Below are 27,691 nucleotides of genomic sequence, written 5' to 3' on the forward strand. Positions count from 1 at the left end.
CCAATGTCAAGACCTTGAGCTAAACATGAATAGATGTCTAAGGTGACTCTCCCCACCGAGTGCCTTGTCCACCCCTGGTTAAACAGCAGGGCTGTATCCTCAGCCACAGGATAGGTGGCAGGCAACACTGTACTTGGTCCCTGCTAAAGATGCACACACTGTTGATGATCTCTGCCTCTGTCTAAGCACAGCAGTGCCTTATATATAGTGGATTGAGCATCAATCCCCCTCCCATCCAGTGTACAACTTGCAATTTCAGCTAATTTCTGTGTGACATCAGCTAATTTCCGTCTTATTTTATTGTTTACATAAAATGGAAAACACTATCTGAATGTTTATGGAACACAGCATCTTATAATAAGTCCAAGGTTCTTTTACCAAAGATTTTAGTCACCATCTCGTTACAGGAATTTCCCTAGCACCTAGGTCTTATGAATTGGTCTGTCTAAAAAAACTCACACGTCTTCTCTCCCAAACTGTAAATACATTCTTAAGTGTCCTTGTAGTGTAGAATCAGCGGCATCAGCTCTGCCAGGGGAGGGGATGAGCAATCCTTGCTGGTTCAGCATGACCTTGTATTCACAGCATTTACAGCTCTCAGCAATATTTGTTTATTTATTGCATTTGTATCCCACATTTTCCCACCTCTTTGCAGAAAGATGAAGTTTTGAGCCTGTAGCTATGTAGGTCATGGGTCCTGCCTGTCAGTAGTCAGAAAAGTGCAAATCAATTCATCCCATTGCAAAAGAGACAGGACATACCGTTTCCAAGTTGCGCTGTATAATTCACCTGCAATCCACTTATCACCAGCGACATCTGGGAGTCTGAAATAGAAAGAAGGAAGTCACTCAATGTGTTGCTCCTTTATAACCCAAGTTCTCAGTAGTGGAGCAACTGGACTGGTGCTGGGCATCCTAGGGAAATCTTAGGCGTGTGTTTATCCCCAAATTCTGACATTCAACTTCAGCTAACTATACTCTCTGCTCTGAACAGGGTGGTGTTTATCATGCTGGGAGGGACCCAGGGCAGCGTAAGAGTCTCCCCCCCCCCCCCGCCCGCACACTATATGCTCTTCAGCTTCAGGTAGATTTGGGGGCCCCCTGCAACATGGAGATCCAAGGCAATTGCTTTGTTTGCACCCCTCTAACACTGGCCCTGGCTCTGAAAGAGATATGTACAATATTTCAGACTTACTCCTATTGGACCTGATCTTTAAAATAATTTAAGCAGACAGGAGAGGTTCCAGCCCACCTGAATCAAAACCAGCTGGCTGTCCATAGCACTTAAACCAGGCAGTGCTGCTGAATATTGGCAGTGCCCACCGTGGCACAGTGTGGACGTGGAATCAGGAAAAAATCGGAAGTTTAGTGAGCAGTGCTGGTATTATGTGGGCACAAAGAAGAAAGCACAACTGGGCCTTCAAGACCAGTGGCTTAGCTACGTGGGGCCAGGGGGCTTGGGCCCCCATAGATTTGGCCCTGGACCCCCTCCTGCCACCAACCCTCCCCCGCCGGCGCCGAGGGCTAACTTTGCTGGCGGGGGATCCCAGGACGTCAGAAACAGAACGAAGCCTTCATGGGAAAAATAGGACCTCCTCGGCTGGCAGGGATTGGGGTTCCCCGCCAGCAAAGGTAGGCAATGGCGGGGGAGGGTTGGCAGCGGGAGGGGGGGTTGAGAGGGTCGTCAAAGTTGGCGGCGGCGGGGGGGGGGTCGGTGGCGGCAGAGAGGGTCAATAATGGCGGCGGGGGGGGGGTCAGTGGCGGCGGGGGGGGGGGGGCTAAAATGTGCCCCCTCACCTCGGGCTCTGGACCCCCCTCCCGCTGAAGTCTGGCTACGCCCCTGTCAAGACTGAGACAACAAGAGTCCTTTATTAAAAAGAGACCAGACAAGGGCCGTGTTTCGGCGTCAACGACGCCTGCCTCAGGGGTCCAATTTTAATTGCAAAGTGTACAAAGTTGGAAATTTAATTCCCCAATCAGAGGAAGTATGGTATTGCTGCAAAAGCGTTGTCTCAGCTACAGCAATCAAATACTTCGTTAAGCTCCTGTGAAAACGCCGTCGGTCAGATAAAAAACCGCCAAAGTGGGCACCGAATAACTCTCTGGGCAAGTAGGAACACTGAAATATCCATCCTAAGTCTGTCCATTTAGCTGCTGTATGACTTTATGGCACTGAATATTGGCCACATCTGCACAACTTCTGGGTGTTGCCGATAAATGAATTCTATATAGCACAACTGAAATTGTGTGCGTAAATCTGGTTGTATTCTGTATTTGAATGGGCAATTTAATTACTTAACAAGCCAAACACTAGAGAGCCAAGTGGCATCCACAACAAAGAAAATGTTCCACTCAATGTGGAAACTCAAATGAGTGAAGCAATTCTTCCTGATACAATCAATGGTACTAAGCCACTTAGATTACTGCAATGGAATTTATGCGGGATGTAAAGAACAAACCTTAAAGAAACTTCAGACCCCTCAAAACACGGCAGCTAGGCTTAATTTTGGGAAAAAGCAATTTGAAAGCGCAAAACCCCTCCATGAGAAACTACACTGGCTCCCATTCAAAGAACGCATCGCCTTCAAAATCTGCACTCTGGTTCACAAAATCATCTACGGAGAAGCCCCGAGTTACATGACAGACTTGATCGACTTACCAATTAGAAATACATCCTAATCAACATGATCTTATCTAAATCTGCACTACCCAAGCTGCAAAGGACTCAAATACAAATCAACTTACGCATCCAGCTTTTCCTGCATAAGCACACAACTGTGGAACGCATTACCAAAAGCCTTGAAAACGACGTACGACTACCTAAACTTCCGGAAATCACTAAAAACCAACCTGTTTAAAAAGGCATACCCTACTGATCCAACTTAAATGCCTAATCTCTGCAACACAACCAAACTAAAGTACGTAATGGACATAACACAACTCTTCCGTTCTCCGATTCCATAATGTGGCTGTGCCACATGAACTTGATCTTACCACAACATCACCCTGTATTTGTTCACACCGGAGCCTGCAAAGGCCTCTCCGGTACTATGTAAGCCAGATTGAGCCTACAAGTAGGTGGGAAAATGTGGGATACAAATGTAACAAATAAATAAATAAATTAGCACTAATTGCCACTTAATTATTGACACCAATTGGCATTAATTAAAATTTACGTGCACAACTTGCTAGGCATATTCTGTGACATGGTACACGTGAATTCTAATGCGTGCTTCCAAAAAGGGGACGTGGCCAAGGGCATGGAATGGGCGGACCATGGGCATTCCGAAAATCTACTTGTGCAGTTATAGAATACACCTGCTCTGCACCTGAGGCACCAGTATTTACACCAAGTTTTACTTGGCATAAATGGAAGTGTCTAGAGTTAGGCGTAGGCAGAGCCACTAGGTGTATTCTATAAACTGCACCTAGATCTAGGCGCGGCTACCTAGGCAGGAATATTTTCGGTGCAGATTTTTCAGGTGCCCGGATATAGCCCGACACAGAATCTCCAAGTCTAAACTAGCCGGCAACGGTTAGCTTTTAAAGAAACGTTGACTACTGCCAACTGAGTATTGATCCAGTTGACGTTAAATGCTGACAACATCTTGGGTCTCACTTCATTTGCTAAGTCCGATTCCGTTAAATATGTTGTTTTTAAACTGAGCAGTCATCACTGATTACTTGGGGTGCTTGTATCTCCGAAATTTAGGTACTCGACCAAACTTATTCAAAGGGTCCAATTTTGGATCCTAACTCCCAAAGTTAGGCTCGTAAACTGTATGAAAATGAGCCTCGATGCACAAAATGAGACTTCTGATTGGAGGGGAATATTCTGAAATTTAATACCGTACATTTCAGGAAGGTCAGGATCTGAAGATGTGGGGAGGAATGATGGTGAAATACTCTTTTGCTGAGAGATGGTAGAGTGACATAGCTCTGCTTGGGTTAGGTATGAGGTCATGGTACTACAAAGAACCCACTGCTATCGAAGATGGCAAATCACAGACATGATTGATAGTTATTGTCAATAAAAATAAGGTTTTTCATATGTTCTGGAGTCTTTAGTAGCTATGTGTTAAAACTGACTCTGGTTTTGAAAAAAATCCCTATAGTTAAATAGTTAGTTACAAAATCACAGACATGCCAAGGATGGCCCTCCCCAAAGCTGAGGATTTTGCACCGCTATACTGGTGCTTGAAGGCCAATCAGTGAGATTTTTCTCATGAGCCCTAGCCATGTCTAAAACCAGTCTTGGCAGATGCACATTCCAAAAAAACTGACATCTTCCAATCAATAAATAGAAAATAACATTTTTTTCTACCTTTGCTGTCTGGTCATTTTATTTTTCTTATTGTGTTGGTCCCAGTCTCTGGTTTCTGTGTTCCTCTGTCTTCTCTTACCTATATTGCCAGGGTCTCCTTGTCCATTAGGCACTTTTCTCTCCATATTCACTATCCATCTTCTCTCTGCATCTCTATCTATCTGACCTAGCATCACCCATGTCTTCCCGCCATGTTGAGCATCTTCCATCTCCATGTCCCTATTCCCCCCTACTCCACATGCACACATCTCTTTCTCTCTCCCTTCCCTCCCCCCCTCTCTCTCTCTCCTGGCCAGCATCTCTCCCCTCCCCTGCCCCCCTCCTCAGGGGTCTAGCAAGTGTTCCTCTCTCTTCCCTCCCTCCTGTTCTGTCTCCTTTGCAAGACCAGAACCTCTCCCTCTTCTTTCTTTGCCTGTAGATCTTGGGACCTCTCTTCTTTCTTGTCCTCCCCCCCCAAAGACCAGCATCTCTTTCCCTTTCCGCATGCCCTCTCTTCCTCACCCCTCTCCATTGGATCTCTCTCTTCCTTACCTGACCTCCCTGTCCAGCACCTTTCTTCCTCCTTGCCCCCCCCCAATACAGCACCACTGTCCCTCCTTACTCACACCCCTGATGCTGCAGCTCTCCCCCTCCTTGCCCCCAAAGCAGCACTTCTCTCCCTTATTCCCCTCCACGATGCAGCATCTCTCTCCCTCTTTGTGCTCCACCCCCCCCCTCCCCAAATCTGGTACCTCCGTTTCCTTCTTTCCTTGCCGTGATTAATCTTTTTGTACACTGCTGGCACCCTCAGCAATAGCAGGCTGCTCCACCGATTTGGGGGTCTTCCTTCAGGCTCATCCTGCCTGAAGCAACTTCTTTGAGGTGTTTCCTCAAGGGTGGGACACAGTTGAATGGAGACCCCCGTATTGGTTGAAGCAGCCAATTGCTGAGGGTTTTAGTAGTGCACAGAAAGATTCATTGTGGCAAGGAAAGAAGGATTGTGGAGGAAGGGGGAGAGAGGTGCTGCACTGGAAGGAGGTGGTGGGGAGAGATGCCTTAGGACAGGACAGGACGCCAATGCATGAGATTGGGCCCCTTTAGCATGTGAGCTGGGGAAGGGGCCCGAATGCCCGTGACTTGGCATGTCTGAATGAAGGGAGGAGAACACTTACATTTGGATTTTAATGCTGTGAGTTCAGATTGTCTTTTTTCCATCTCTGATGACATCTTGGAATCTAGAACAACAGAGAGAGAGAGAGAGAGAGTTAGTGATAAGCAGTTATACTGAACCCTGGAACACCCATTCTCAGTTCTTTCTAAAATACTCCTTGTGGAAAATAATGAGCCTTTATGTTTGGTTGATGATGCCCTGAGTGTCCTCGAACGAGTCTTGTTAATGGAAGCATTGCTTTCAATTCTCCCTCTGTCCCACCCCTGTTTACATTTGTAGACAATGTCTACCGAGTCTCCACTTTTCTATTGACACTTTCTGCCTTAGCCGGATGCGTCACTTCAGATCTTTGCTTTGAAATGTGGGTCTTTAAAGTTATAGGCCTCTATGGCTCCAACAAAATCCTACGGAATACTGTGACCCTTGGGCAGGGTAGGGGAATGATGTAGGATCTTGGACGTCGCTCAGACTGTCCCTCTGCTCTCTCTACAGTGCAGTGCTGGTGCAGGAGCCCTCGGAGCAGAGGCCATATTTAGCAGGACCTCTCTTGCAGCAGAGGAGGGAGAATCTCAGTGACTGGAGATCCCAAAATGAAGCGTGTAGGCCTGGGAGAATTTGGGCCTTCTGAGTTGCAGGATTTGCAGGGAGGGACAACTGTCTTGCTAAACACAGAATAAGAAGCACCTGACAAGTGGACTCAGGGCCCTCGAGCGCTCAAGCCTCAGTTATTATCATAATGTGCAAAAAGCTCCGTATGTAGTCAGCCAGCCAATGGCCAGCTTCATCGTCTCTGTGAAGCACTGGCAAACCACCATCCAGCAGGGTCAGCGCATAGACGTCAATAGCATGAGACACTGTCTCAATGAATTGCTTAGATAAAATAGATAAGGTCAGTGCGTTTTTTCTAGCAAAAAAGGTGCTGGTACTCAAATGCTAGGCCACCCTTTAGGGGTGGGATGATCTCTGAGGGACCCACCCCACAATAGCCAGGCCCCCTGCAACCAGTCACAGAATCTATGACAAGGCAGAATTGGTGTGTAGAGCCTGAGCTCTTTCATTAGTACTTGGGGTCCATGGGTCAATTTTAGCAGACAATGGAAAAGGTGCTGGTACTCAGTACCCCCAAGTACCCCCTCAAAAAAAAGCCCTGGTCAGAACCCACGGGGACAAACTTTATCCCCGTGTCATTCTCTAGTCTGGAGCTAATCTTCTGTGGCCTTTATGTGAACTCTGGTATTTCCTACGTCTGTCAGAAAATCACCTGCCTGGCACCAGAAGCTTCCAGAAAGGAATAGAATTAGATAGAACAGTTTAGGGGTCTCTGGAAGCTGATAGAAAGGAGGGGTTCCTGAGATATTTCAGGGGGTAGAGCCTGGTGGCAGCTGTAGCCTCTCTCTGGGTATAAAAACTCACCCCATGCCAGCTAAATTGTCTTAAGTCATATCTCTCACCTTTGACCCTATATACTGAGGGAGCCGGACTATATCCTCAGGGATTAGTCCCATCTAGGCCAGCTGCTAGAAGCGCAGGGTCACACAAAAGCAAGGGGCCAAGCATCAGATCCTACAGAAGGCTGTTGACTTGTACAGTGTGTGGGAACGGGGAAGCTCTGCACCCTCTAATACTTAGAGAAAGGAAAAGGAGAGAGACGCAGGGATGATCTGTCTCTGTCATCCAGGCGCCTGGCTTCTATCTGGAAGCAGCTTCTACTAAAAGCAGAAGGGAAATGTGCTGATAACATCCAGTTTGCATATTGCAGTATAATAAGCTGGTAACATCTTGGCAAAGGAACAAAAGCCACTATCTCTAGCTGGTCTGCCGGTATATATGTAAGTGTTTACCATCTTTGAACACAGCACTGATAGTTGTTAATGCTTAACACAATTAAAGAACGTTCTGGTTCAGATAAAATAACTGTGTGGTGTGGACTGTGTTATTGTGTGCACAGCTTGCCAAGGTAGGGTTACCATATGTCCTGTTTTAAGAAGACATGTCTCCTTTTGGACTTCTTCAGATAGGTCCTCCTGGTTTTTTAATTTTTAGGACATTTACTTATTTCCGATCTGAGGAAGAAGGGCAACCTTCGAAAGCTAATCAAGAAATGTATTAAGTTATGTCCAATAAAAAAGGTATCATCTTATTTTCTTTTCCATGTTTTATTTTGTTTGATTTCTATAGATTCTACATGGAATGTTGCTATTCCACTAGCAACATTCCATGTAGAAGTCGGCCCTTGTAGATCATCAATGTGGCCGCGCAGGCTTCTGCTTCTGTGAGTCTGAGTCTGACGTCCTGCACATACGTGCAGGACGTCAGACTCACAGAAGCAGAAGCCTGCGCAGCCTTCTACATGGAATGTTGCTAGTGGAATAGCAACATTCCATGTAGAATCTCCAATAGTAGCAACATTCCATGTAGAATCTCAAACAGTAGCAACATTCCATGTAGAATGTCCAATAGTAGCAACATTCTATGTAGAATCTCCAATAGCATCTATTTTACTGTCATAGTAATGCTTGAATGTTTTCACTTATATACACTGTCAGCTAGCACATTTGCTTATTTCCGATCTGAGGAAGAAGGGCAACCTTCGAAAGCTAATCAAGAAATGTATTAAGTTATGTCCAATAAAAAAGGTATGATCTTATTTTCTTTTCCATGTTTTATTTTGTTTGATTTCTATTGATAACCTTAATTTTTAGGAAAATGTCCTCTTTTTCCTTTATGTGCCTGTGACCAACACACCTATCCACATAATGAGAGAAACCATCTTTGGTCTAGTAGTCAGTCTGGACAGATGGGGGCGCTAAAGAGCAAGCAAGACATTTCTGATCTCCTCTCTGTTCCCTGCTGGTTGAATCTGGAAAAGGAATTTTGTTTGTGCAGCAAAACTTTAAGCATGTTATTAATATTATTTATTTGGATTTTGCTCATACATTTTTCAGTAGTAGCTCAAGGTGAGTTACATTCAGGTACTCTGGATATTTCTCTGTCCCAGTGAAGGGGTGGGAAACAGGAGGGCTGACATTCTAAGTTTGTACCTGAGGCAATGGAGGGTTAAGTGACTTCCCAAGATCACAAGGAGCAGCAGTGGGATTTCAACCGGCCACCTCTGGATTGCAAGACTGGTGCTCTAACCACTAGGCCACTCCTCCAATTCTGTTACTCTTTCAGGTTCTACATGGAATGTTGCTACTGTTTGAGATTCTGCATGGAATCTTGTCACTCTTTAGGATTCCAGAATCTTTGCTCATACCTTTTTCAGTAGTAGCTGAAGGTGAGTTACATTCAGGTACTGGATATTTCTCTGTCCCAGGAGGGCTCACAATCTAAGTTTGTACCTGAGGCAATGAAGGGTTAAGTGACTTGCCCAAGATCACAAGGAGCAGCACTGGGATTTGAATTGGCCACCTCTTGATTGCAAGACCGGTGCTCTAACCAGCCTTGGCCACTCCTCCACATATGTCATGCAAAGACTTTCACATGTATCTCAGAACAGCCAAAGTTGTTGAGGGATATCCGCTTTTCTGATAAGTACGCTTGGGTTCAGACTCAGTCAAACTCAAATCCGGAAGTTTTTGAAAAGTAGATTATTATCTACCGGTGTACTGTAAGTCAGTCATTGTTTGATGCATGTTCATTAAATAAAATCCATTTACGCATTTGCTACGATTAAATATTTCTTTGGCAAAGGTAGTAATTGTTTTTATTTTTTGTGTGTCCATAAATATGGTAACCCTATGCCAAGGAAATCCCAGTCCTGTAACCAATAAGCAAGAACTTGTGTCCCTTCTCCCAGCTTCCCAGGCATACATTAGACAGCTGCCTAGGGTGTACGGGGTGGGGGTGGGGGGTTACGTATTCTGGTGTCCAAACAGAGACTTGAAGCAAGCAGAGAAAATGTAAAAATCTGAATTGTTTGAACCAGAATATTAAGCTTGCCGACTTGTTAAAACTTTGGAGCAACCGTTGAAGTTGGAGCAGAGGAAAATGAAATTACCTGGACTGTAAATTCTGGCAGAGGGCAGGTGAATCAGCAGCCAATGTGCCTCTAAAATTAATTCCAGCTGCTGAAATGCAGTCTGAGGAGTAATCACTGTGTTTTGGAGCTGCTCCGGACAGTTTCCCCATTTTTTCAGGGACTTACAATCCAGATTCAATTGTGGCGTTGCTGGCATGTCTGAGCGCGATACTCATGACCTAGTCAAGGATTTATGCCATTCCGCCATCAGGTGGAGCATCAGCCGGGCATGGAGATGGCATATGGCAGAGCACTGGAACACAAGGAGAGGAGGGAGTATTTAAACCACGCACTCGAGGACTGTCGCCATTGTAAGAAGGAACCCTGAGCAAGACAGGCCTCAAAGTGCACCAAAGTCTGTTGAGTAAAGCCAAATCAGTGTCTGCTACTGTGCTAAGGAGAATTTGTTCGAGAAGTTTAGCCCCCACTGAGAACAGTGGATTCTATAATGAGCCGCAGGGCCATCATAGCAGCAGGCAGACCCACCCAGAGGAGACGGAGGACCCTGGCACTTAACCAACTGAGAAGAAAAGTCCCCATAAAGGGTGACCAGCTAATGGGGCGCATAAGGTGTCCCGTTTTTCGCCACTGCCATGAACAAGTTCCCATCGTATTGGGGTGCAAAAAGTGCTCCGACACACTTTTTGAATCAGGCATCGCTGAGAGAGCAGGTGAGCCCCTTCAAAACAGCAGCTTCAGCCAAGTTCCTGTGAGGTCACAGCTTCAGGAAGAGACTAGGGAAATGGGACTTGATATACTGCCTTTCTGAGGTTTTTGCAACTACAGTCAAAGCGGTTTACATATATTCAGGTACTTATTTTGTACCAGGGGCAATGGAGGGTTAAGTGACTTGCCCAGAGTCACAAGGAGCTGCAGTGGGAATTGAACCCAGTTCCCCAGGAGCAAAGTCCGCTGAATTAACCACTAGGTTACTCCTCCACTAGCAACATTCCATGTAGAATCTCAAATGGGGAAAGGGAAATGGGACTTGATATACCGCCTTTCTGAGGTTTTTGCAACTACATTCAAAGTGGTTTACATATATTCAGGTACTTATTTTGTACCAGGGGCAATGGAGGGTTAAGTGAGTTGCCCAGAGTCACAAGGAGCTGCAGTGGGAATTGAAACCAGTTCCCCAGAATCAGAGTCCATTGCACTAACCACTAGGCTACTCCTCCACTCATTCCACCAATAAGAGCCAACCTCATCAGTGATGTCACAATGGCTTAAAGTCCATTGCACTAACCACTAGGCTACTCCTCCACTCATTCTACCAATAAGAGCCAACCTCATCAGTGATGTCACAATGGCTTGATTGCCCGATACGGCTCACTTCTGATACTGTGATGTCATAAGGGAAAGGGGGAAAGGGAAATGGGACTTGACATACAGCCTTTCTAGGGTTTTGCAACTACATTCAAAGCGGTTTACATATATTCAGGTACTTATTTTGTACCTGGGGCAATGGAGGGTTAAGTGATTTGCCCAGAGTCACAAGGAGCTGCAGTGGGAATCGAACTCAGTTCCCCAGGATCAAAGTCCACTGCACTAACCACTAGGCTACTCCTCCACTCATTCCACCAATAAGAGCCAACCTCATCAGTGATGTCACAATGGCTTGATTGCCCGATACGGCTCACTTCTGATACTGTGATGTCATAAGGGAAAGGGGGAAAGGGAAATGGGACTTGACATACAGCCTTTCTAGGGTTTTGCAACTACATTCAAAGCGGTTTACATATATTCAGGTACTTTTTTTGTACCTGGGGCAATGGAGGGTTAAGTGATTTGCCCAGAGTCACAAGGAGCTGCAGTGGGAATCGAACTCAGTTCCCCAGGATCAAAGTCCACTGCACTAACCACTAGGCTACTCCTCCACTCATTCCACCAATAAGAGCCAACCTCATCAGTGATGTCACAATGGCTTGATTGCCCAATACAGTTCCCCAGGATCAAAGTCCACTGCACTAACCACTAGGCTACTCCTCCACTTCTAGGCTGGGAGACCTTAAAACTGCACCCACAGATCTGGCAGGGGCCATTTTGAAGACGGAGTACTCTGTCACTATGTAATTAGATACCTTCTGAGGAAGCCGATCTGGCGAAACTTGGATCCATGTTGGGGCACGATAAATGGAAAAGACGCTGCTTCTATTTAACGGACTGCTGATAATTTTATTTGGATGTTTCATTTTTGAGGTCTGCTTGAAAGGGTGGGACTTTATAGCCTCTTCAGTTCAAGATTTGCATCGAGTAAATAGATAAGTTTTGTTTATACATCTCTATATATGTTTTGATGTTGAAAAATATGATCACCGGACTATAACAACTTGTACAATGATAGATAGCAGTGACCACTGAGATTGAATGAGATCAAACCATGCCTCACCAATCTATTACATTTCTTCGAAAAGGTGAATAATCATGTGGATAAAGCTGAGATGGTCGATAATGTGTATCTGGATTTTCAGAAGGCGTTTGACTCCAGAGGAAATTGGAGAGTCATGGGATAGAGGTAGTGACATATTGTGGATTAAAAACTGGTTAAAGGATAGAAAACAGAGAGTAGGGTTAAATGGTCTGTATTCTCAATGGAGAAAGGAAGTTAGTGGGGTTCCTCAGGGGTCTGTGCTGGGACCTCTGCTTTTTAACATATTTGTAAATGATCTAGAGATGGAAGTAACTAGTGAGGTAATTAAATTTGCTGATGATGTTAAGTTATTCAAAGTCGTTAACTCACGACAGGATTGTGAAAAATTCAGGGCTTTTTTTGAGGGGGTACTTGGGGGTACTGAGTACCGGCACCTTTACCATTGTCTGCTAAAATTGACCCATGGTCCCCAACTTTTAATGAAAGAGCTCAGGCTCTACACACCAATTCTGCCTTGTCATAGATTCTGTGACTGGTTGCAGGGGGCCTGGCTATTGTGGGGAGGGTCCCTCAGTGATTACCCCTACCCCTGAAGGGTGGCCTAGCATGTGAGTACCGGTACCTTTTTCACGAGAAAAAGTGCACTGGAAAAATTACAGAAGGACCTTACGAGACTGGGCGGCTAAATGGCAGATGACGTTTAATGTGAGCAAGTGCAAGGTGATGCATGTGGGAAAAAAGAACCCGAATTATATCTACGTCATGAAAGGTTCCACGTTAGGAGTTACGGACCAAGAAAGGGATCTGGGTGTCGTCGTCGATAATACGCTGAAACCTTCTGCTCAGTGTGCTGCTGCGGCTCGGAAAGCGAATAGAATGTTGGGTATTATTAGGAAAGGTATGGAAAACAGGTGTGAGGATGTTATAATGCTGTTGTATCATAGTAACATAGTAGATGACGGCAGAAAAAGACCTGCACGGTCCATCCAGTCTGCCCAACAAGACAACTCATATGTGCTACTTTTTGTGTATACCTTACCTTGATTTGTACCTGTGCTCTTCAGGGCACAGACCGTATAAGTCTGCCCAGCACTATCCCCGCCTCCCAACCACCAGCCCCGCCTCCCAACCACCAGCTCTGGCACAGACTGTATAAGTCTGCCCAGCACTATCCCTGCCTCCCAACCACCAGCCCCGCCTCCCGATCTCGACTAAGCTCCTGAGGCTCAAAAAGTGACCAGATGACCACTGGAGGGAATCAGGGGTGACCCTCCCCAATACCCCTCCAGTGGTCACTTACCCCCCCTCCCACCCCCCCAAAAATGTGAGTAAAAATATGACTTACCAGCCTGTATGACAGCCTCAGATGTTAAAGTTAGGTCGGTGGTGGGAGGCGGGGATAGTGCTGGGCAGACTTATACGGTCTGTGCCCTGAAGAACACAGGTACAAATCAAGGTAGGGTATACACAAAAAGTAGCACATATGAGTTATCTTGTTGGGCAGACTGGGTGGACAGTGCAGGTCTTTTTCTGCTGTCATCTACTATGTTACTATGAGGCTAAGGCTTTTCAGCTTGGAGAACTTCCCTATGAAGAAGCTACAAATTAGTACATTTAAAGCAAATCAGAGAAAATATTTCTTCACTCAGTGTGTAATTAAACTGGAATTCGTTGCCAGAAAATGTGGTAAAAGCAGTTAGCTTAGTGGGTTTAAAAAAGATCTGGCTATTTTCCTAAAAGTCCATAAACCAAGTCCAAAAGTTATTAAGCTGGACTTGGGTAAATCCACTGCATATTCTAGGATAAGCATCAGTAAATCTCTTTTACTATTTTGGGATCTTGCCAGGTACTTGTGACCTGGATTCACCACTGTTCGAATCAGGATACCGGGCTTTATGGTCTGTCCCAGTATGGAAATGCTTATATTCTTATGTACCATATACGTTTTAATTTATTTGTTTGTTACTTATATCCCACATTTTCCCATGCTAAATGAAAGTATCAGAGGAAAATACTGGAGGGAAACTTGGGACATGGTGAAGAGTGAGATGGATATGATGTGGGTGTGTGTGTGTGGGGGGGGGGGGGGTGGCTTAGGATAGCGTTGAGGGATGAGATGGGGAGAAATTGGGAGAAATGATGAAAGAGGTGATAGGAGCGTCTGTTCATGCTTTCCAAAAATACTAGGACTAGGGGGCATGCGATGAAGCTACAATGTAGTAAATTTAAAACGAATTGGAGAAAAAGTTTCTTCACTCAACGCCTAATTAAACTCTGGAATTCGTTGCCAGAGAATGTGGTAAAGGCGGTTAGCTTAGCGGAGTTTAAAAAAGGTTTGGACGGCTTCCTAAAGTAAAAGTCCATAGACTGTTATTAAATGGACTTGGGGAAAATCCACTATTTCTGGGATAAGCAGTATAAAATGTTTTGTACATTTTTGGGATCTTGCTGGGTATCTGTGACCTGGATTGGCCACTGTTGGAAACAGGATGCTGGGCTCAATGGACCTTCGGTCTGTCCCAGTGTGGCAATACTTATGTACTTATGAGAGATGAGGGGAGATATTGGCTGAGAGAAGGATGTGTTTGATGGAGGAGAGATTGAGGAGATGGGGAGGGGGTGTCGGAAGATTACAGCACCTTCCTCCCTGCCCTGAACAGCTTCAGCAGGACTTACAGTGCGACTGCATCACAGAGAGAAAAATGATCCACAGGATGAAGGAGAAGAACAGCAGAATGTAGAGGATGGGGTTGGACTTCCTTCCGCAGGCATTCCTCTGAAGAGACCCCAGCGAATAGTAACCTGTGGAAAACAAAGAAAAAGCTGAAGAGAGTACGAGAGAGATCACCCTGTACAAATAGCAAGTTACAGCTAGGGGCCCCCCCAATCCCCCCCAAAACCCACTCCCCACAACTCTACACCACTGCCATAGCCCTTGGGGATGAACGGGGGCACCTACATGTGGGTACAGTGGGGTTTGGGGGGTTTTGGAGGGCTTAACATTTACCACCACAAGTGTAACAGGTAGGGGGGGATGGGCCTGGGTCCACCTGCCTGAAGTGCACAGCACCCACTAAAACTGCTCCAGGGACCTGCATACTGCTGTCAGGGAGCTGGGTATGACATTTCAGGCTGGCATAGAGGCTGGCAAAAAAATGATTTTTTTTTTGGGTGGGAGGGGGTTGGTGACCACTGGGGGAGTAAGGGGAGGTCATCCCTGATTCCCTCTGGTGGTCATTTGGTCAGTTGAGGCACCTTTTTGAAGCTTGGTCCTGAAAAAAAAGGGACCAAGTGAAGCTGGCGAAATGCTCGTCAGGGCCGGCTTTCTTTTTTCCATTATTGTGCGAAGCCGGCCATCTCATGACCATGCCCCCGTCCCGCCTTCGCTACCCTAATGACACGCCCCCTTGAAGTTTGGCCAGCTCCGCGATGTAAAGCAGTTGGCGCCGGCCAAAATCGGCTTTCGATTATACTCATTTGGCCGGGTTCAGGAGATCGCCGGCCATCTCCCGATTTGTGTCGGAAGATGGCCGGCGATCTCCTTCGAAAATAAGCTGGATAGTGAGTCTCCGCCACAGGCACATGCTTAGAATGAGTCACAGCTGTGCACCACATCACACATGTACTCTGTCACAATTACATGCTTAAAATGATTCATGCTATGTGGCCCATCACACATATAGAGTGGAGGAGTGGCCTAGTGGTTAGTGTGGTGGACTTTGGTCCTGGGGAACTGGGTTCAATTTCCACTGCAGCTCCTTGTGACTCTGGGCAACTCACTTAACCCTCCATTGCCCCTGGTACAAAATAAGTACCTGAATTTATGTAAACCGCTTTGAATGTAGTTGCAAAAACCTCAAAAGGCGGTATATCAAGTCCCATTTCCCTTTCCCCCTTTCCCTTATGACATCACAATATCAGAAGTGAGCCAAGTATTGGGCAATCAAGCCATTGTGACATCACTGATGAGGTTGGCTCTTATTGGTGGAATGAGTGGAGGAGTAGCCTAGTGGTTAGTGCAGTGGACTTTGATCCTGGGGAACTGGGTTCAATTCCCGCTGCAGCTCCTTCTGACTCTGGGCAAGTCACTTAACCCTCCATTGCCCCTGGTACAAAATAAGTACCTATATATAATATGTAAGCCACATTGAACCTGCTATGAGTGGGAAAGCACGGGGTACAAATGTAACAAAAAATATATAGGGGCAGATTCTATATAGGGTGCTGAAATCAGTGCCAACTAAGTGTGTTCTAGAATCGGTGCTTAGGGCGCTGATTGTAGAATACAGCTTAGTTGATTTTTCCGCACCTAAATCTATGCGCATCCATTTAGACCAATGAAAATATGGCGTAAATCCCAGACGCACTGGGCCGTATTCTATAACTAGGTGCAAAAGTTTCAGAATGTTCACAAAATGACCATCCCCCCCCCTTTTTGTCTGCGCACATTAGAAGTTCGGTGCACATCGTTACAGAATACGCCTAGTGAGTTGTGCGCCTAAATTCTAATTGGTGCCAGTTAGTGCTCATTATTGCTGTTATCAGAACTCATTAGCTTGTTAAATTATGCACATAGTTATAGAATCCACGCCAATCGCAGCGCCAATCTCTAGGCGCATTATATAGAATCCAGGGATAGTGTTTAACAAGTACATGCTTAGAATGAGTGACATTGTGTGCTCTGTCTCAATTACATGCTTAGAATGAGTCAGTGCTGTGCATCCCACCATAGGTGCCGACTCCGTGGGTGCTCGAGCACCCCCAATATTTCACCTACTGGAAGTTCGTTCCCTCCCTCCTCCCATCGAGTTCCAGGCCTCCTCCCTCCAAATTTTAAAAGTCATCTATTTTATCTCGTCGGGGTTAGGGCGGTAGCAGTGGTAAAAAGCATGCAGGCTCGGCTCGGTGCTAACTGTTTTCCCTTCTCTCTCTCTCTCTCAGCTCTGGTCCCACCCTTGCGGAAACAGGAAGGAACAAGGGAGGGGGGACCCTGGAACTTGGACGGAGGGAGGGAGGACCCTGGAACTGGGAGTGAGGGACCCTGGAACTGGGAGGGAGGACCCTGGAACTGGGAGGGAGGGACCCTGGAACTGGGTGGAAGGACGAGGGAGGGGGGACCCTGGAGGAGTGGCGGAATGGCCTGGGTGGTGGATTTTGATCCTGGGGAACTGAGGAACTGAGTTCAATTCCCACTTCAGGCACAGGCAGCTCCTTGTGACTCTGGGCAAGTCACTTAACCCTCCATTGCCCCATGTAAGCCTCATTGAGCCTGCCATGAGTGGGAAAGCGCGGGGTACAAATGTAACAAACAAACAAACTGGGAGGGAGACCCTGGAACTGGGAGGGAGGAAGGACCCTGGAACTCGGAGGGAGACCCTGGAACTGAGAAGGAGGAAGGACCCTGGAACTGGGAGGGAGGAGGGAGGGGGACCCTGGAACTCAGAGGAAGGACCTGGAACTGGGAGGGAGGAAGGACCCTGGAACTGGGAGGGAGGAGGGAGGGGGACCCTGGAACTCGGGGGGAGACCCTGGAATTGGGAGGGAAGAAGGACCCAGGAACTGGGAAGGAGGGAGGGAGAGAGGAAGGACCGTGGAACTGGAAAGGAGGGGGGACCCTGGAACTTGGAGGGAAGACCCTGGAACTGGGAGGGAGGAGGGAGGGGGACCCTGTAACGGAGGGAGGGAGGGACCCTGGAACTGGGAGGGAGGAAGGACCCTGGAACTGGGTGGGAGGGACCCTGTAACTGGGAGGGAGGGAGGCCATTGGAACTGGAAGGGAGGGAGGGAGGGAAGAAGGACCCTGGAACTGGGAGGGAGGGAGGGGGGGGGAAGAAGGACCCTGGAACTGGGAGAGAGGGAGGGACCCTGGAACTTGAAGGGAGGGAGGGAGAGAGGGGGGCCTGGAACTGGGAGGGACAAGAGCTGAGAGGGAGGGAGGGGGGCTGGAACTCGAAGGGAGAGAGGAAGGGGGGATAGGGGAGAGGGAGGGGGGACAGGAGGGAGGGATACTTGAACGCGCCATTCACAGCCGCTGCCTTGACTTTCTCTCCTCTCATTCCATCCTCGATCCACTTCAATCTGGCTTTCGTCCCCTACACTCAACAGAAACGGCACTACGGCACTATCTAAAGTCTGCAATGACCTGTTCCTTGCCAAATCCAAAGGCCACTACTCCATCCTCATCCTCCTCAACCTATCCGCCGCTTTTGACACTGTCAATCACAATTTACTTCTTGCCACACTGTCCTCATTTGGGTTCCAGGGCTCTCCTGGTTCTCCTCCTATCTCTCCCACCGTACCTTCAGAGTATATTCTAATGGATCTTCCTCCACCCTCATCCTGCTCTTTGTTGGAGTTCCTCAGGGATCTGTCCTTGGACCCCTTCTTTTTTCAATCTACACCTCTTCCCTGGGCTCCCTGATCTCATCTCATGGTTTCCAATATCATCTCTATGCTGATGACACCCAGCTTTATCTCTCCACACCAGACATCACTGCAGAGACCCAGGCCAAAGTATCGGCTTGCTTATCTGACATTGCTGCCTGGATGTCTAACCGCCACCTGAAACTGAACATGGCCAAACCTACTTCTCCTCTTCCTCCACTCTCTATCTCAGTTGATAACACCCTCATCATCCCCGTCTCATCTGCCCGCAACCTCGGTGTCATCTTCGACTCCTCCCTCTCCTTCTCTGCGCATATCCAGCAGATAGCCAAAACCTGTCGCTTCTTCCTCTATAACATTAGCAAAATTCGCCCTTTCCTCTCTGAGCACACCACCCGAACTCTCATCCACTCTCTCATTACCTCTCATCTTGACTACTGCAACCTACTCCTCACTGGCCTCCCACTTAGCCATCTATCCCCCCTTCAGTCCATTCAGAACTCTGCTGCACGTCTTATCTTCCGTCTGGACCGATATACTCATATCACCCCTCTCCTCAAGTCACTTCACTGGCTTCCGATCAGATACCGCATACAGTTCAAGCTTCTCCTACTAACCTACAAATGCACTCGATCTGCAGCCCCTCCTTACCTCTCTAACCTCATCTCCCCTTACGTACCTACCCTCTCAGGACAAATCCCTCCTTTCAGTACCCTTCTCCACCACCGCCAACTCCAGGCTCCGCCCTTTCTGCCTCGCCTCACCCCATGCGTGGAATAAACTCCCTGAGCCCATACACCAGGCCCCCTCCCTGCCCATCTTTAAATCCTTGCTCAAAGCCCACCTCTTCAGTGTCGCCTTCGGCACCTAACCACTATACCTCTACTCAGGAAATCTAGACTACCACAACTTGACATTTCGTCCTTTAGATTGTAAGCTCTTTGAGCAGGGACTGTCCTTCTTTGTTGCTCTGTACAGCGCTGTGTAACCCTAGTAGCGCTCTAGAAATGTTAAGTAGTAGTAGTAGGGATGGGGGGAGGGGGGAATGCACCACCTGTACAAAAAAATAAATTCAGCACCCCCAATTATTTTGAAAAGTTGGCTTCTATGCATCTCACTACACGTATACTCTGTTACAATTACGTGCTTAGAAAGAGGCATGCTATGTGTCTCTTCACACGTATACTCTGTCACAATTACATTCTTTAAATGAAGGTGCAGCTGCACGTCAGGCCCCTTGGAGCAGTAAGGAGCACCAAGAGTGGTTGTATTGGTTTCCACCTTGAAGACTCTTCCAGACATGACTTGAGAATATTTCCTTTCGGTATGAGGAAGAGGAAAGCTGCTACAAAGAATTTGAAGGCCTCTCAGACCTCTAGCACTCCTCAACAAGGCTCTATGGATAGACATTTGGTTCCTCCAACTCAGGTTGGGCTGGTTAATATAAGCTCCTCAGTAGAACAAGCTTCTCTCAGCTCCCCTGAAAGGACCCCTCTTCCAATGCCAGGTACTTCCATTTTAGAAGGCATCTCCTCCAGAGGGGCTAGGTCTGTGGGTGTTGAAGAGACTGTTTCAGCTTTATTTAACCCATCTGAGGAACAATCTATTCAATTACCTAAACCTGTTATGTTGTCTCAGTCTAATACTGTGATTTTGGATTCCTTGTTACGAGATATCCCTCGTAGAGATATATGAACTTCGGTTATTAGAATTGAATCCAGATTGGGAGATACAGTTGGGCAGCTGTGTTGATTCTCTCAACAGTCAGTAAGAAATTTCTTTATAATGATCAAAGGTTCCAGAAATTGGAACCTGAAATTGTGACTTTGAAAACAACTGGTTCTACTACAGTTAAAGATCGCCCCTCGATCTATGATGGGTTGGAGAGGCTGGAGACTCTTTACAGGGCCACAAATCTCAGAGTCTTGAGTTTTCCTTTAAGTAGATTGCTTTCAGTGGACATTTTATTTTCTAAATATCTAAAGTCCTGCTTATAAAGGGAACAACTTGCCCTCCATTTCAGAGAGAAAATCACCAAAATCAGAGCAGAATTCAAGAATAATATCAACAAGGATCATGAAATAGCCAAACACTCCGACATGGCAACACCCACGGATATGACATGGGATAAATTCCATGCCATCAAATGGTCCAAATTAGATTGAATAATTTGTAAATTCTCCAAATTCCACTTCCAACTAGACATATGGCCAATAAACCTCATGAGCTGTGTCTCTTCAAAGTTCAAATCGATTATCTACAACTGGCTGACCAACTCCATGTCTAGAGGTTCCTTTCCACCATCATTGGAAATATTATCTTCACTCCCATACCAAAAAACAAACAAGAATCAAGGGCCAATGTTAACAACTACTGACCTGTAGCATCCATACCATTCCCGATAAAGCTAACGGAAGGAATAATCACCATACAACTTACTGAATACCTGGAGAGATTCAATATACTACACAGCTCACAATCAGGTTTTCGAGCAAATTTCAGCACCGAGACCACTCTATACGCTCTGATACATGACAAGGGGAAGAAAGTACTCATCATGTAGTTTGACCTCTCAAGCACCTTCGATGTGGTAGATTCCAAATTATTCCTAATGTCCTAAACAACATTGGCATAACAAGTCATGTACTAAACTTGTTTTGTGGCTTCCTAAGAAACAGATCATTCTATTCAACGTCCTTATGGCCTCCCTGGGATACGGCTATGAAGCAGTGAGCTTCAGAGCATTTATATATGCAAATGACATCACCATACTAATTTCAACAAATGATGACATTCAATAAAACAACACATAGAGGACTGGATCACCCTAATCACAAACCGGATGGCAATGAACCAATTAAAATTACGCTGTGATAAAACAAAATTCCTACTGACAGGCCATAACGCAACCATAGAACAAAATGGTTCCTTCATAGTGAATGGTTTACCCTAAAAAACTAGAACTCTCCCTCAAAATCCTAGGCATAACAATAGACCAAAACTTATCCTGGGAAACACAGGTGAATAAGACAGTCAAGTCTTCCTTCTTCCAACTGCATAACCTCAGACGAATACAGAAATATTTTACACAAGGACACTTCAGACTCGTGGTACAGGCTCCAATTCTAAGCTAGACTACTGCAACATAATCTACTTAAACTGCCCTAAAAACTTAATACGCATACTACAGACAACACAAAACACGGCCATAAGACTAATCTATGGTCTGAAAAAATTTGACAGGGTCTCTCACCTATATGCCCAGCTACACTGGCTATCGGTAGAAGCCAGAATTATCCTCATTATATGTTTTCTCTAATCACAACTCTGCACTCAAACTACAGGACAAAAAAAACTCTCTAAAATTATCCTTCCCATCCTTTAAGAAATTTTGACTCAAGAGACTTTTCTCAAGCCTATTCACTTACCAAGCCGCCAAATTCTGGAACACCCTACCCAACACCAATGCTCAACATCAACTGCTACATTCAATTTCGTAAAGCCTTAAAAATCTGTTCTATTCAGAAATACATCTTACCAAACTTTTCATAAATCTGGTTACCCAACATGAGTTTCTCAATACATCTAATGTCAAACTGAAGGCCTGTTCACTGCATCTATGTATTAGACTGACTTATCTACCTGCTAACCCACTCTATAACCTGCTATGATACTTGTCTTCCCAATGCAATCTTGTTGAATTTTCTTTACTCTGAAAAATCTGCTCCGAAACTCTCGAGTTGTGAGCGGAATATAAGCACCTAGTAAAGTAAAGTAAAATTATAAAGAACAAAATTACACAGCATATTCAAAAGCATGGATTTATGAGACAAAGCCAACATGGATTTAGTCAAGGGAAATCTTGCCTCACCAATCTATTACATTTCTTTGAAGGGGTGAACAAACATGTGGATAAAGGTGAGCCGGTTGATATTGTGTATCTGGATTTTCAAAAGGCGTTTGACAAAGTACCTCATGAAAGGCTCCAGAAGAAATTGGAGAGTCATGGGATAGGAGGTAGTGTCCTAAATGCATTTCAACTAAAACTCAATAAAGAAAAAACTCACTGTCTTATCCTGTCATCCCAATACACCACGCACAATCCCGCAACTATCAACACACCAGACCACACCTTCCCTGTCTCAGACAGCCTGAAAATCCTTGGCATTACACTAGACTGCAACCTTACACTAGAAAGCCAAGTAAAATCCTCAACAAAGAAAATGTTCTACTCAATGTGGAAACTCAAACGCGTTGTAACCAGGCACCTCTCTTTTGCAGCCAAGGATAGAACAATCTCCTCCAGCCACAGGCTCCCGGTACAGTGAAGAAACAGATGTCCACCAGTAACTTCAATCTTACGAACTTTTATTCCATGCAGGTTTCTAGTACACAGTTCCAATAGCAGCATAGCACATACCAGGATTCAATACAGGCTTACAGGCGTCAGTCTGGGCTCTTTATCCAGTGCACAATCAGCAGTAATTCAATTCCCAAGACAAACAGTTCTTTCAAGTCATCATCACAGTTGAGTCACCAAGCAGCAGTTTCTACCTTCTATCCTCTTTACCTTCAGGAGAGTTCAATATTTTAGGGACCCCTTCTACCCAAGGGTTTTCCCCTGCATCAGCTTCACAGTGAATTCAATACTTTTGGGACTTCCTCTCACCCAAGGAATCTCAGCCTGCTTCAGTACTTTAGGGACCTCCCTATCCAAGGATTTTCAGCCTGTAACTACCAGTACTTTAGGGACCTCCTTGCCCAAGGATTTTCAGCCTGCAACTGCTTCTCTCCTTCTGCTTCTCCTGAACTGAACTCCTCTCCACTCCTGGGACTCCTTCCCACCTGCCTAATCAATCCCTGGCTTCAGCTACCACCACCAATCATTCTCCTTCCATTAGCTTCCCCACACCCATACCAGCTGAGTTGAGCATTAAACTAATGAGACCAATGATGAGCTCCTGCACACAGGGTTTCCTAACTCTCTTTCCGCCTAGTGGCAGCCACTCTACACATCCTGATAGCTTACACCCATGTCCTCCCTTATTGCAGCTAGGAGTCCAGTCCGGGTTTTCCATCTCACCCCCTGGCTCCTTGCCTGCAATGCCTTCTGGGACTTGTAGTTCAGACTGAAGCTGCCTTAACCCAACTATCCTGGATGTGACTTTATCACAGCGTGAAACAATACTTCCCGAGGGAAACATTCCACAACCTGATACAATCTATGGTACTGAGCCATGCTGACTACTGCAATGGAATCTACACAGGATGCAAAGAACAAATCCTAAAGAAACTTCAGACCACACAAAACACGGCTGCAAGACTTATCTTCGGAAAAACATGATTTGAAAGCACAAAAACCCTTCGCGAAAAACTACACAGGCTCCCAATCAAAGAACGCATTGCCTTCAAAATCTGTACTATGGTTCACAAAATCATATACGGTGAAGCACTGGAATAAATGACAGACCTAATCGAACTACCAGCCAGAAACTCATCCGTATCAACACAAATGTACCTATATCTACACTACCCAAGCTGCAAAGGACTCAAATACAAATCAACTTACGCATCCAGCTTTTCCTACATCAGCACACAATTATGGAACGCACTACCAAAAGACCTGAAAAACATAAACGACCATCTACATTTCAGAAAGACACTCAAGACCCATCTTTTTAGAAAGGCATACCCTACAGATCCTACGTAAATGCCTGAATTCTGTGACACAACTACGCTAAAGTTCGTAATGACCATCACCGAACCCTCCCATCGAACGATTCCTCTATGTGGTCCTTGAACACCCTATCACAACAAAACACTTCTTCAAATCACTGTGGATTGAAATTCCATGTGTAAAGGGGAGAAGGATAGTGATAGGAGTGTACTACCGTCTGCCTGACCAGGATGAACAGATGGATGCAGAAATGTTAAAGGAAATCAGGGATGCAAACAAACTGGGCAACACAATAATAATGGGTGATTTCAATTACCCCGATATTGACTGGGTAAATGTAACATCGGGGCACACTAGGGAGGTAAAATTCCTTGATGAAATCAAGGACAGCTTTATGGAGCAGCTGGTACAGGAACCAATGAGAGAAGGAAAAATTCTAGACCTAGTCCTTAGTGGAGCACATGATCTGGTGCGGGAGATAATGGTGCTGGGGACGCTTGATAACAGTGATCATGATATGATCGGATTTGATATTAGCTTTGAAGTTAGTATACATAGGAAATCAAATACATTAGCGCTTAACTTTAAAAAAGGAGACTATGATAAAATGAGAAGAACGGTGAAAAAAAAACTTAGAGGAGCAGCTGCGAGGGTCAAAAATTTACATCAGGCTTGGATGCTGTTCAAAAACACCATCATGGAAGCCCAGGCCAAATATAGTCTGTGTATTAAAAGAGGAGGATGGAAGACCAAACGACAGCCGGCGTGGTTAAAAAGTGAGGTGAAGGAAGCTATTAGAGCTAAAAGAAAATCCTTCAGAAAATGGAAGAAGGAACTGACTGAAAATAATAAGAAACAGCATAAGGAATGTCAAGTCAAATGCAAAGCGCTGATAAAGAAGGCTAAGAGGGACTTCGAAGAAAAGATTGCGTTGGAGGCAAAAATACATAGTAAAATTTTTTTTAGGTATATTAAAAGCAGGAAGCTGGCAAAAGAATCGGTTGGACCGCTAGATGACCAAGGAGTAAAAGGGGCGATCAGGGAAGACAAAGCCATAGCGGGGAGATTAAATGAATTCTTTGCTTCAGTCTTCGCCGAGGAAGATTTGGGTGGGATACCGGTGCTGGAAATAGTATTAGAAGCTGATGAGTCGGAGAAACTTAATGAATTCTCTGTAAACCTGGAGGATGAGGCAGTTCTACAAACTGTAGCAAATCTCCTGGACCGGATGGTATTCATCCAAGAGTACTGATAGAACTAAAAAATGATCTTGCGGAGCTATTGTTACTAATATGTAATTTATCCTTAAAACCGAGCATGGTACTGGAAGATTGGAGGGTGGCCAATGTAAGGCCGATTTCTAAAAAAGGTTCCAGAGGAGATCCCTAATTTGTTTTATATTTACCACTTTGTAGCTTCATTGCATGCCCCCTAATCCAAGTACTTTTGGAAAGAGTAAACAAGCGATTCACGTCTACCCATTCCCTCAGCCATCTTTTCTCCAAGCTGAAGAGCCCTAGCTGCTTTAGCCTTTCTTCATAGGGAAGTCGTCCCATCCCCTTTATCATCGTCATCGCCCTTCTCTGTACCTTTTCTAATTCTACTATATATTTTTTACGATGCAGTGAATGAACACAATATTCGAAGTGCGGTCACACCATGGAGCGATACAAAGGCATTGTAACATCCTCATTTTTGTTTTCTATTCCTTTCCTAATAATACTATGTTTCAGTTATAAAAACTAAGCCAGGATCCGGTCTGTGCCAGAACTGGTGGTGGGAGGCGGGGCTCGTGGTTGGGAGGCAGGGATAGTGCTGGGCAGACTTACACGGTCTGTGCAATGAAAAGGACAGGTACAACTCAAGGTAAGGTATACACAAAAAGTAGCACATATGAGTTTATCTTAGTGGGCAGACTGGATGGACCGTGCAGGTCTTTTTTTCTGCCGTCATCTACTATGTTACTATGTAACAGTAATACAGCCTTGGCTTTCTGTTTTTTGCCAAGGCCTCCTCCCTCCCAGTGACTGAAATCACACTGGCCCCGCCCACAGCTGCTGATGACTCATTCAAACTGAAACCTTCCAGCCCAGTTTTCTCTACAACTATAAAATTAGCCAGATAATGTTCACAAACTTAACTTCATAGTTTTAGTACGATTGAGGTAACCTGCCCCTTCGGTCTCTGCGCAGTTTGTCTCTTCCACCTTCATCTCTCCTGAACTTTCATCAGGTTTGAAAGGTGTCTGTTCACAGTCCAAGGGCTCAAGATCCCCCCCTTCATATTTCCACCCCTCTTTTGGGCTGGGGCCCTTCTCTTCCCTGTTGCTCAGCTGGGCACACTTTCAGCTGGCTGGGAATGGCCACACCCCACCCTCTTTAGTAAGGAGGCCTCCCACATGGTTTTCCCCCTAGGGGAACTAGCATAAGTCCCTAGGATGCCCCCTGGCTACCAAGATGGGTATCTTTTCCCCCATCTACCTTCTTCTTGGTGTGGTCTTAATCCTAATGGCCATTACACTGGATCACTGCCCTCTAGAGGAAGTCTTTGGAAGGGCAGGCTCCTCTTCCATTAAGTCAGAACCACTCCGGGTTTTTGAGCTGGTGCCTTCTGTGACATGTAGTAGGCTTTTCCCCCACTCTTGTGACAAGCCCTGGCCACTACCTTGTCACTATATATATATGTATATATCTATACGTGTGGGAAAACATACTCATCTGTCATAGGCAAATCAGTTATCTCAGCAGCGTAGCCCGACCTTGGTGGGAGGGGGGCCAGAGCCCAAAGTGTGTGTGTGGGGGGGGCACATTTTAGCCCATCTCCCTCAGCCACCGCCCTCTCCCCTGCCACTTCCAACCCCCCCACTGCCGCCACTTCTGACCCTCGCCACCGCTAGGTACCTTTGCTGAAGCGTTTATCTGTCCCGCGCTGGTCTCCCACTGGCTTCCTCTCCTGTTTTCAACGTGCTGTGAAGTTGTTGTTTTATTTTATTTTTTATTATTTATTATTCATACAACTCACAAAGACAAGATACAGAAAATCGTAATAAGTTCAACCATAAAGATAAGATACAGGATATCTCTTACGAGACTATTCCTATTAGCTAATTCAACCATAATTCTCGATCTTAAAAGTTTTTTTACAGAAATCGATTCAAGAAAAGGAAATCATATTAGAAAAGTTCATATAAACTGAAATTTATACCGTAGATGGAAGCTGCTTGACCTATTTCTTCCTGTAATCTATTTTACAGTGTACATCTGTTACTTGACAATCACTTCCACTTTTTCCTCTTCCCTGGCGGTCACAAACTCTTCTAATTGTTTAGGGTCAAAGAATTGAAACTCCTTATTTTGAAAAAGAACACGACATATACAAGGAAATTTTAACAAAAAAAACAGCTCCTTAAAGCCAAAGTTCTCTGGCGCAATGACAAGAAGGCTTTGCGCCTCTTCTGAGTATCTCTAGATAGGTCGGGGTAAAGTCTTATTTTTGATCCAAAAAAGAGAGTGTCCAAGTGTCTAAAGGTTATCAATAGAAATCAAACAAAATAAAACATGGAAAAGAAAATAAGATGATACCTTTTTTATTGGACATAACTTAATACATTTCTTGATTAGCTTTCGAAGGTTGCTCTTCTTCCTCAGATCGGAAATAAGCAAATGTGGTAGCTGATAGTATATATGAGTGAAAACATTCAAGCATTACTATGACAGTAAAATAGATACTATTGGAGATTCTACATGGAATGTTGCTACTGTTGGA

At 45.5% G+C, this 27,691-nt stretch overlaps 1 protein-coding gene across 1 annotated transcript in view; it reads right to left on the reverse strand.

The window, feature by feature from the left end:
- The window catches only part of LOC115465270 (CD209 antigen-like protein C), an 82,070-nt gene that overhangs the window by 46,001 nt on the left and 8,378 nt on the right, over positions 1 to 27,691 (reverse strand). Inside the window, exons 2-4 of the mRNA XM_030195670.1 lie at positions 14,542 to 14,667; positions 5,475 to 5,537; positions 762 to 824 (exon numbers count right to left, since the gene is read on the reverse strand). Coding sequence (XP_030051530.1) covers positions 762 to 824; positions 5,475 to 5,537; positions 14,542 to 14,667 — 252 coding nt within the window. The remainder of the gene's footprint in view (positions 1 to 761; positions 825 to 5,474; positions 5,538 to 14,541; positions 14,668 to 27,691) is intronic.

This window comes from Microcaecilia unicolor, chromosome 3 (genome assembly GCF_901765095.1).
Source record: "Microcaecilia unicolor chromosome 3, aMicUni1.1, whole genome shotgun sequence".
In the NCBI taxonomy this organism is placed as follows: Eukaryota; Metazoa; Chordata; class Amphibia; order Gymnophiona; family Siphonopidae; genus Microcaecilia; species Microcaecilia unicolor.